Source organism: Schistocerca serialis, chromosome 2 (assembly GCF_023864345.2).
Source record: "Schistocerca serialis cubense isolate TAMUIC-IGC-003099 chromosome 2, iqSchSeri2.2, whole genome shotgun sequence".
NCBI lineage: Eukaryota > Metazoa > Arthropoda > Insecta > Orthoptera > Acrididae > Schistocerca > Schistocerca serialis.
Window position 1 is genome coordinate 404,588,224 of NC_064639.1, and position 11,783 is coordinate 404,600,006.

The 11,783-nt window shown below is 38.6% G+C and overlaps 1 protein-coding gene across 1 annotated transcript in view; it reads left to right on the top strand.

Moving 5' to 3' along the window:
- The window catches only part of LOC126456023 (pseudouridylate synthase RPUSD2-like), a 561,359-nt gene extending 549,857 nt beyond the window's left edge, over positions 1–11,502 (top strand). Inside the window, exons 10-11 of the mRNA XM_050091777.1 lie at positions 4,459–4,748; positions 9,447–11,502. Coding sequence (XP_049947734.1) covers positions 4,459–4,748; positions 9,447–9,518 — 362 coding nt within the window. The 3' untranslated portion in view covers positions 9,519–11,502. The remainder of the gene's footprint in view (positions 1–4,458; positions 4,749–9,446) is intronic.
- The last annotated feature ends 281 nt before the right edge of the window (positions 11,503–11,783 follow it).

Genomic DNA, 11,783 nt, shown 5'->3' on the forward strand with positions numbered 1-11,783 from the left:
CCCTTTTTTCGCTCATTTTTCCCTACTCCCCTGCCCCCACACACTCCTGACATATGGGATGGAAGCAGCAATCTGATGGGGGCAGGAAAGGGGAGGGGTAAGGGATAGCAGTGTATGTGTGGCAGAGTGTGCAGCAACTATAAGACCAACACACACAGTGTCAGGAGGGTGTGGGGCAGGGAAGTGGGGAAAAAAGAGCGAAAAAGAATAGGAGCAGGGAAAGATGAGCGAGTGCATTGGCAGAGGGTGAAAAACAAAGGGGGTGGGAGGCAAGAATGGGGAAGAGGTGATAGGACAGAGTGGGTGGAAACAATTGGGTGGGGTTGCGGGGACAGTTTTTTATCATACGTTGATGCCAGAATAATTATGGGAGTGTGTATTTAGGACAAGTCCTATCTGCACAGTTCAGAAAAGCTGATGGTGGAGGGGAGGAACCCGAGCCACCTCAATCCTCCCCTCCACCACCAGCTTTTCTGAACAGCACAGAGGGGAGTTATCTTTACAACATATTCTCAACTCCTGTAATTGTACTGGCCTCAAACTATGGTAATATACTGTCCCCACACTCTCCACCCAACAGTTTCCATCCCTTCTCTCCTATCACCTCCTCCCCGTTCTTGTCTCCTACCCTCTTTGATTGCCACCCTGTTACCAATGTACTCACTCCTCTTTTCCTACTCCTTTCCTTTTTTGCTCTGTTTTCCCCGCCACCTTGCCTCACAACCTCCTGATGTCGTGCCTGTTGGCATTCTAGTCCCTGCATTATCCGCCAGACAGTGCTCCTCTCTTCCCCGATCTGTACACTGATATCCCTTCCCCACCCCCTCCAGATTGCTGCTTCTGTCCCATGTGATAGTTGCATTCTGCCCCGAGTTGCCAGAGTTGTCAGTCGTGTGTGTGTGGTGTGCTTTCTTGTGTGAATGAATGGTGTGTGTTTCCCTTTTTCCAATGAAGGCTGAGGCCAAAAGCTTATGTGTAAGTCTCTTTTAATTGTGTCCGTCTGCTACTTAGTGTGTTACCTTTATGGTAAATAAATAAAATAAGTATTATATATACCACAGCTGGATAAACTGAAAGAACCAGAGATTGTACAGAGTTTCAGGGAGAGCATAAGGGAACAATTGACAGGAATGGGGAAAGAAATACAGTAGAAGAAAAATGGGTAGCTTTGAGGGATGAAATAGTGAAGGCAGCAGATTATCAAATAGGTAAAAAGATGAGGGCTAGTAGAAACCCTTGGGTAACAGAAGAAATATTGAATTTAATTGATGAAAGGAGAAAATATAAAAATGCAGTAAATGAAGCAGGCAAAAAGGAATACAAACGTCTCAAAAATGAGATCCACAGGAAGTGCAAAATGGCTAAGCAGGGATGGCTAGAGGACAAATGTAAGGCTGTAGAGGCTTATCTCACTAGGGGTAAGATAGATACTGCCTACAGGAAAATTAAAGAGCCCTTTGGAGAAAAGAGAACCACTTGCATGAATATTAAGAGCTTTGATGGAAACCCAGTTCTAAGCAAAGAAGGGAAATCAGAAAGATGGAAGGAGTATATAGAGGGCCTATACAAGGGCAATGTACTTGAGGACAATATTATGGAAATGGAAGAGGATGTAGATGAAGATGAAATGGGAGATATGATATTGCGTGAAGAGTTTGACAGAGCACTGAAAGACCTGAGTCGAAACAAGGCCCCCGGAGTAGACACCATTCCGTTAGAACTACTGACAACCTTGGGAGAGCCAGTCCTGACAAAACTCCACCATTTGGTAAGCAAGATGTATGAGACAGACGAAATACCCTCAGACTTCAAGAAGAATATAATAATCCCAATCGCAAAGAAAGCAGGTGTTGACAGATGTGAAAATTACCGAACTATCAGTTTAATAAGTCACAGCTGCAAAATACTAACGCGAATTCTTTACAGACGAATGGAAAAACTGATAGAAGCCGACCTCGGGGAAGATTAGTTTGGATTCCGTAGAAATGTTGGAACACATGAGGCAATACTGACCCTTACGACTTATCTTAGAAGAAAGATTAAGGAAAGGCAAACCTACGTTTCTAGCATTTGTAGACTTAGAGAAAGCTTTTGACAATATTGATTGGAATACTCTCTTTCAAATTCTGAAGGTGGCAGGGGTAAAATACAGAGAGCGAAAGGCTATTTACAATTTGTACAGAAAGCAGATGGCAGTCATACGAGTCGAGGGGTATGAAAGGGAAGCAGTGGTTGGGAAGGGAGTGAGACAGGGTTGTAGCCTTTCCCCGATGTTATTCAATCTGTATATTGAGCAAGCAATCAAGGAAACAAAAGAAAAGTTCGGAGTAGGTATTAAAATCCATGGAGAAGAAATAAAAACTTTAAGGTTTGCCGATGACATTGTAATTCTGTCAGAGACAGCAAAGGACTTGGAAGAGTAGTTGAACGGAATGGACAGTCTCTTGAAAGGAGGGTATAAGATGAACATCAACAAAAGCAAAATGAGGATAATGGAATGTAGTCGAATTAAGTCGGGTGATGCTGAGGGAATTAGATTAGGAAATGATACACTTAAAGTAGTAAAGGAGTTTCGCTATTTGGGGGTGCAAAATAACTGATGATGGTCGAAGTAGAGAGGATATTAAATGTAGACTGGCAATGGCAAGGAAAGCTTTTCTGAAGAAGAAACATTTGTTAACATCGAGTATAGATTTAAATGTCAGGAAGTCATTTCTGAAAGTATTTGTATGGAGTGTAGCCATGTATGGAAGTGAAACGTGGATGATAAATAGCTTAGACAAGAAGAGAATAGAAGCTTTCGAAATGTGGTGCTACAGAAGAATGCTGAAGATTAGATGGGTTGATCACATAACTAATGAGGAGGTATTGAATAGAATTGGGGAGAAGAGGAGCTTGTGGTACAACTTGACAAGAAGAAGGGATCGGTTGGTAGGACATGTTCTGAGACATCGAGAGATCACCAATTTAGTATTGGAGGGCAGCGTGGAGGGTAAAAATCGTAGAGGGAGACCAAGAGATGAATACACTAAGCAGATTCAGAAGGATGTAGATTGCAGTAGGTACTGGGAGATGAAGAAGCTTGCACAGGATAGAGTAGCATGGAGAGCTGCATCAAACCAGTCTCAGGACTGAAGACCACAACAACAATACCACACCTAAAATTCTAATAACATAGCACATTAGCCAGTCAGGACAATCACAATTCCTCAAAATGAATGCAACTTGTCTTGGTAACCACACCATTAATCTTTGTTATTTTGTGGCCAGTTATTGAAGCACCACCACCATACCATTTCATACAAGCAAAATTATAAATGCATCTTGAAGATTGGTGTTAGTAAATGGGTTCAGATAATGGACAAGTATGCCCTATCATACAAATGCAGCACAATAAATACTCCAGTCTTCATTCTTAGCTACTTGAGAAAGCCTTAAAGTACCTAAATGGTTATAGTTCCCTAAAATTTATTTTTTCTAGTGACACAGCAACTTTAAAACAAATCCCATATCGTTAATGTCGGAACATCTTTTGTTGTCTCCAACTTACATAGGGGGAAATGAATATTGTAATAATATAAGTGAAACTAGAGTTCACATGGAAATATTTAGGTATTCATTTTTCCCATGTACTGTTCAAGAGTAGAATTATAGATAAATAATCTGAAAGTGCTTCTATACGCTCTCTGCCAAACACTTAAATTTGAATTGCAGAGTAATTATGTAGATGTAGATATGTATTCTGCTGCATACTTCATGCATGATTAAGCTACCGGAATGGTATGAGAGAAAAAGTAAATCACATTGCTCGCTATGGTGGACTGAGAGAATTTGCTAAGTGGCAGGAGCAGGGGTCTCAGAGTGAATTGGTTTGTCAAAACATTTTCCAATCTTGACTATAATAAAGTATTTGTTGTGCTTTGCAAAATATTTATAATAATATGATGTCTTTTTGGAAACTGCTTTCAGACAAACCAAGATCAGAGTTACAGTAATTACGGATTTTGGAGGTGGGCGGAGTTTTCCTAAGGCCATTATGATAGGCTTGATTTCAATATATTTATGTGAAAAGTTTTGAGCTTTCAAATGCTGTTAAAAAGTATACCATCCTATTAAAAAGAATATATGTTTCATTATCTCAGTTGATACGATAGTTTAAGAGTATTAAATGTACATCACAATTGTGTATACCTCTGCATACTATCATCTGCCTGCAAATGAAGCTGTGAGAAGACTATTTTGTGAAAAATGTCTGTTATCATTCTGTAAGGATCTTAAAGATAAGAAAAATGGCTGAAAGACATGATTTTGGTCTCTCTCTCTCTCTCTCTCTCTCTCTCTCTCTCTCTCTCTCTCTCTCTCTCTCTCTTACTCAAATTTTCATTTAATTTGATATATTTATAATGGAATAACTTTATGTAATATGTACTAACAGCAGATGTATTTCTTCTTGTCTAGGTATCACATGTGATGAAGATGACGTCAGCAGGGAAGCTTCACCTTGTGAAGAAACTTGTGAAAATGAGGTAGTGGGAGTGACTCAACAAGAATCTGTTGCACCTCGCACAGACTCTCTGGAAAATAGGACAAAAGTGACAGTGGCAACTCAGACTGGCCATGAAGCACCTGACTTCAGCTTCAATATGGATAAAATGACATATGATAAACACTGTTATGAATGTAAAGTTCGATACAGGGATCCAAAGCCTAGAGACCTTGTTATGTATTTACATGCCTGGAAGTACAAGGTGGGTACGAATTTAATGAATGTTGGACAAATGATCTTGCTGGTCTTGCTATGTATGAATTTTTTAAAAAGCGTAAACCCTTGTTAATGCAGAGTATGTGGGAAAAATGTATCTTTTGAATAGTGCTTTGGACTACTAAATTTTATTATGAGGTGAGTCCGGAAAGTAAGTACCATTTGGTTCTAAAACCATGCAGCATTAGTGTTGTAGTTCCACATGTTCACACTCATCTCTCTCTGGTTCACTGTCTTTCCACTGATGCCATTACAGCAGAATTGTGTTGTGTTTACATGTGTTAGTGGTCATTCAAAATGCATGAGACACTTTCTGAGCACACTGACCGTGAAGTTCATTCTGAAATAATGTTTTTGAACACTAAGAATGTTAAGCCAGGTAAAATTCATTATCATGTTGTAGAGATTTATGGTGAAAATGTAATGACTGATGTAATGGTGTGAAAGTGGGTGAGACAATTCAAAGACAGGTGAATCATTGTTCTTGACAAAACACAGAGTGGGCTGCCTTCTGTTTTCAACAGTGGTTTGGTTGAGAAAGTGGGAAGAAAATTCTTGGAAACAAATGGCTCACAATAAGAAAGCTTTGTAATGAGTTTCCAAAAATTTCAAGAAACTACCTTGCATGTGATTGTCACGAATCACTTAAGATTTTGCAAACTGGGTTCTGAAAACTGTTACGGATGTGCACAAACAAAGTGACTTGGCAGTGCTTTGATATTCTTTACTTGATATGGTGAAGAGAGAGATGAATTCTTAAACATAATTGTGACTGATTATGAAACTTGGGTTGTCATGTCACTCCAGAATGGAGTGGAGGCATCCACGATCCCACAAAAAACAAAAATTCAGGGTGACATTGTCAGCACAAAGAGTCATGTGCACTTTGTTCCGGGACAGGCAGAGTGTTCTGCTTTTCAAGTTCCTTCCCAGAGATGAAACTATCAATGCAATACCATACTGTGAGACACTGAGAAAACTTTGGTGTGCAGTTCAAAACAGAAGGCTTCAAATGCTCAGCCAAGGCATTGTGTTACTTCGTGACAGTGTATGTCCTCATTCTGCTGGTGTCACTCAAAACCTTATCCAGCAATTTGGTTGGGAGCATTTTGGTCACCTGCCATACAGCCCTGATCTCACACTTTCTGACTGTCAGTTGTTCCTGAACTTTGAGCATGATTTTGGAGGAAGGCACTGTGACAGCGATGATGATGAAAACAATGGTGTTCATCAGGTCTGCCTTCACTGGCAGCATAGAAAAATCATTTCGCCACTGTGATAAATGTCTGAACAATAATGGCAACTTTAGAAAAAAAATAGGAAATGCTCTTTCTTGTAACAGTAAATTTTGATTTGGAAAAAAAGTTGAGTTTTTCCAGAACAGCACTTATTTTTCGGTTACACCTCATGAAAGTATTGCAGTATTTGAACAACTTTAAACAAAAATTTTCAGGGTGTACATATGACACAGTGACAGTTCTGAAATTTTGCTAAGTGCTTTGTACTTCCAAGTTATAAAAGACGAAGTGTATCTTTCCAAAACTACTTTGATTATTTGAAATTTGTCACTTACGTCATTGATACAACTGCATGTGTGATACATTGGTGCCATACAGACATATTTGTTAACCTAGAAATGAATAATGAAAAATCTGAAGCATATACATGGAACTCTCTGGTATTTGCTGCAAAGATAGTTCTATAGTGTTTTAAATAATAGAAGGAGTAAAGGTAATGACTCATTATATAATTCAGGGTGTAGTGGACGACAAATACATAAACAGTTGGCTAACAAAACTTCATACACATGGCGGCATCATTCTGGTACTGCAGTCCATCAGGGATGAAGAGTATTGGGTGGGTAAGAGAAACAAGGAGGAGAGGATTCAGAGACGGGAGTATACTATCCCAATCGGCATAGGTAGCAAAAGTTCAGTATCACTCGACACACAGCGTTGTGGTGACCAATGGATCAAGTAGCACTTTTGAGTGGTCAGTAATGATTAAGTTCACATAATGAATGAGTTGCTAGAAATATAGTTTACAAGAAAATACGGAAGAGAGAAAACTGTGAAACAAACAATAGTCAGACACTCATCAAGCAGCTGCAGGAGATCACATATACAAAAAGATGTTACAGTTTGAAAGCTTTCAGAGCTAGTGGCTCCTTCTTCTGGTGGGATGGTTGAAGGGGAAGGAAGAGGGGTGACGGAAAAGGACTGGAGAGGTTTAGGAAAAGGGGTAGAGCTCGGAAAAGGCACCTAGAATCCAGGTTCAGGGGAGACTTACCGGACAGGATGAGAAGGAAAGAATGATTGTTGAGGACTGCATTGGACAAGATTTGAAAACCTGAGAGCTTAAAGGTGAATGACAGGGTATAATAGTCAGACACTGTATCAAATAGTGCAGTTCTGAGGCTTCAGGTGATAAGAGGGAAGTGGCCTTGTGTGACCACACATATATTTAAGCACAGAACTTTACCGGCAGGTGCACCAATTGTACACTCTGCTTGCGTCATTTGTGGAGTTATGAGGAACTGCTTTTCAGCCACAATGTCTCAGACTCCGTATCAAAACTTCAATATTGCAGCTTGGTGGAGGATCCAAATTATTATCAGATATGAGAAGGAGGGTAGGGAAGGGCAGGTGACAGTTCGTAGGGAGTGATGACAAGGGAGTGAGAATGATGTGACATGGATTAACAGACTGTGGCACAGGCAGGAGAAGATGTATGTGGCACATTATTACGAAGAAATTGATGGATGTGAGGGAAAGGAGGGAGGGCAAGGAGGAAAAGGTAGACAATGGTGTGGTTATAGATTGAATGTGTGAAATGGGAGGCATGGAGGCAGTAGTTGAGCTGAGGGTGTGGCACAGCAGCTAACAGAGATTGGGGTCAGGAGGACTATGTGATCAAAGAAGTGTTATAAGCTAGTATTGATATTGCAGGGGGGGATTCAGATGGTGCAGGTTGTGACGCAGCTATTGCAGTGGAGCATGTTCTTAATTGTGTTCTTGGTCACAGTTTCATAGTGACAATTCATCTGGATAGGCAACAGGTTGGTTGTTATACCCACAAGGAAGGCCATGCAGAAGTTAAAACAATGCTAGCACATGATATTACTACTTTCAACGATTGCTTTCAATGGAGAACAAAGGACAGGCCTTGCACATGGGTCTTTCACAGGGATATGATGCACATAGCACGGGGTTGTTGATAGACATTGCATAAGGATGGGCCAGCATAATTCACAGATTGTGTGGCCACACTAGAGGTGGAAATATTTTGCGAGACTGTTCCTCATTTCAAGGCAGGATCGAAGGTAGTCAAGGCCCTGGCAGGGTATGGGTGGTTGGAGAATCAGGGGCATAGGTCAGCAAAGCACAGGAGGTCTGTTTATGGTTTAGGTTGTAATGGTAGTTACCCTCTGTGAGAAACTTAAGCATACTGGGGGAGGGGGAGAGATTGCCTGTCACTGTGGAAGTGCTGCCCATGGGTGTCTGGAGTGTGTGTGAGAGACCTTTTAGAATGAATGAGATGATAGCTATCAGTGTGAGATTCTGTGATTAGTTGGTTCACTTTATACAGACAAAGGCTTTTATGGGGTCCACTGAAGAGAGGGAGGTCTACATCAAGAAAGGATGCATGTTGAGCTGAAGGTGAACAACTGATGCAGATAGGAGAGAATGGATGCAGATAACGAAGAAAAACATCAGTGATCTGAAACTAGACAAATATTTAAGTATTTTATGCAGCAAGGAAGGTTTCCTGTAAATGACCCATAAGCAGGTGGTCTTATGAGGATTGTAATGCTGTAGATTTGTTTGTATGTACTCCACTTAAAAAGATATTTCCTCCTCCATGTCATTGAGTGCCATATGCATTTTCACTTTCCTTCACGAGGTCTGGCTAACCAATGCTGCATCCCTATGTTGTCCGCTCCACCCTCTGCTTAATTTTTCTCCACTCAGGCTGAAGAACCATAACATGTTTTTGTCAATGTGTTATCTCCAAGGAAGTGAGCCTGCTGATCCACTGCTGTCCCAACTCCCAACTGTACTGTGATTGGTTACACTTACTGTCTCCATTGTCTGTGTTCCAACCAGGAGTTACAGTGTTTTAACATCCTCCATTTGTACACTGGTGACAAAATGTTACTAAGGCTTTTTCATTTGATCTGATAGGTTACAATGACCTTATGTTGCATTATCCACATGTTTTCCTATATAATATGTGAGTCCTGTCTGTTAAGACACTTGTTGCTTTCCATTGGTATTTACAGATAGAAATTTCAAAAAATTCAATAGAGGCTCACAATTCTTAAAAAATACCATAGATTTTTGTTCCATGTAGTCACTAGATAACTCTTCCAATACACATTAGCTTAGTGGTAACATTAGACAATTTTGAAAAGATAAATGAGAAAGTCCTTTGCTATAATGTCATCTTTGAACTTACTCGAGGCTAGTAAATTTTAAAAGGCTGACTGAATGTGACTTGTCAAAGGTGTACGTGATATTGAAATTATTACCTTATATACAAAAATGATGACAACTTTTGTAGTATTGCAGATAGTAGATTGACAATTTTTAGTACTTTATGTGACATCCATGACTAATTCCAAAATATATTGAAATGTTACATGCCCATATTCACATTTCTACTTGTTTGCCTGCTTTTATAGGGCCCCGGATGGTCATATGAAACAGAACTTCCCGACTGGGCAAGAGTGGACTGGACAGAGCCTGATGAATGAACAATCTTTTACCAGCTGCAGTAAGCAGGTGTCATGCAGGGTCCAACAACCAACTAAAGAAGATTCAGCTAGCATTTCTTTTCATGTATTTGCCTCAGAGAACATTGCTGAAGTTTTGTAATCAACAATGAAAAATTTATATGGAATGGTGTGATATTTTGAGGAATGTTAATCAGTGGTATCCATGGCTGAATGTGTGAAGTCCATATGAAGACGTGGTTCAAGAACAATAGTTTAGTTTGTTAGAGTGTGTATGGGTGATGTTATCTGTCATCAGACAATTCTGTTTATGACAAAAGCATTGACTGGCTATTGGCTGTGTGCAGTGTTCAGAGAGAAAACTTGAACATCCTTGAAATTCTTTTATTTTATTTTATTTTACTTTTTTTTAACCAGAGAGGAAAAGTACTATAGCAGAAAATTATGTGCTGCCAACTACAGGTCATGCTTAAGATGGACTTTAAACAAGTTCTCAATATCCTGAGATTATACATGTTGTAAGTGGATCAGTTTAAGCTACTGAATGAAGACCCATCTATGTAACATATATTTATGTTAATTGAGTAAATGCATCCACTTTTGGATGTATATTGTCATTAACTGAGAAAACAGAAAGCACAGAATGAATAAGTACATTTAGTAAGGTTTGGACATAGTCATAAATTTTAAATCTATCAAATAAATGCATATCAGATGACAATGTGTTCTACACTCTGGTAAGTGTTGCACACATTGGCAGTTTGCACTAGAAACAATCTTTCATAATAGATGTTTGTGTTACAAATTTTATTTACTGGTACATCTATAAGACTAAACTGAATTTTTAGTGCAACAGTATTGAGAACAGTCACTGAGTCATGGTGGATCACAAACATATAATGCACAAAATTATTGAGTTTCATAATTAAAATATCTGTGTCATATAAAGATATCTAAATGTTTGTGTCTCTTTAAATTGTGAATATTTGTAAATGTAACAGTGATGGGATTTAGTTATTGTCTGATTGGCAGAAGTGTGAGAGGATATTTACTGAGTGATGTAGGTAATAAAGCACTAAAAAGACCTATAGTAGGAAGTATTTGAGTCTCATGATTTGGAATTGGAGAATACTGTTAACTTTTCACTAAACAAAATTGTTAAATAGTTCACAATGTAAGTCATATGTGCAGATTTCGTTGTCAGTTGGGCTACAACTACAAACAGAATAACTTTTCTGGACAAATTATAATTTACATTAAATGATTTTTAATGTTAAGGTTCTGTCCAACATAACCTGCTAATACAGCTACCGTCTCATGTACATAACTCATTTTATCCAAGACAAGCTGCTGTTGTATTGATCCCTTGCATAGCACATTCCTTGTCACATATATTCAATTGCAACTTTATACACTGTTGTACAATTTGTGATTGTAAGGTTACCAGATTTTCAAATACATGTATAAAAATCTCTTTGCATTGCTTGGATTCTAAAGTTTCTTTATTTGATTTAAATCAGATGGACGAATCATTTCGTAAGAAGTGCGAAAGAAACATGAATTATCTCAGCTGTTATTTAAAATCCATCTTCTGCATTTGATGATGTGTATAAAAATATCAGAACAATTGTGATAGTACACAGACTTGAGACATCAGAAATAGTATTCCCAGTAGCAGGCTAAAAATGCATATATTATAAGAGCTTCCCCTTTGGCCTTGTTTGTACTTAAAATGTGGTGTTAGGACTACAGACTGTGCCTTGTGAATTTCATTAAATGTTTTTAGAAGAAAAAGAATTTGCTATTAATGAAACAATTAATTTCAACATAGATTTTTACTTTCTTCCTCTGTAAATGTATCTGTGCTCTCAAAGCTGGTATGCTGTATACACTCTAATTACATTAGAAACTAAGTTGCATAGTGAATCTGATAAAAGTGTGAGATGGTAGTACATCTTCTTAAAACAATTTACATTCTCAAAAGTGTTACACTGGTTTTTCTCCAGCAAAGATTTTTTTTTATTTTTTATTTATTTACTTTTTTTTTTTTTTAAGGAAAGAGAGAGTCAACACATTTCCCCATGTTTCACATTTGTGCAATGACATTCTGGAAAAGTAAAATTTAACAATTAAAGACTTTAGGATAAATTACAACTTTGCTTGGCACCATGAAGCACTGTAAAGGGAAAATAAGAATTAAACAGGACAATATTGTTTAAATTTCCATTCAGTCAACAATGTATATGCCACAATGAATGAGCTGGTTGCCCAACCAGTTTAGCTGAT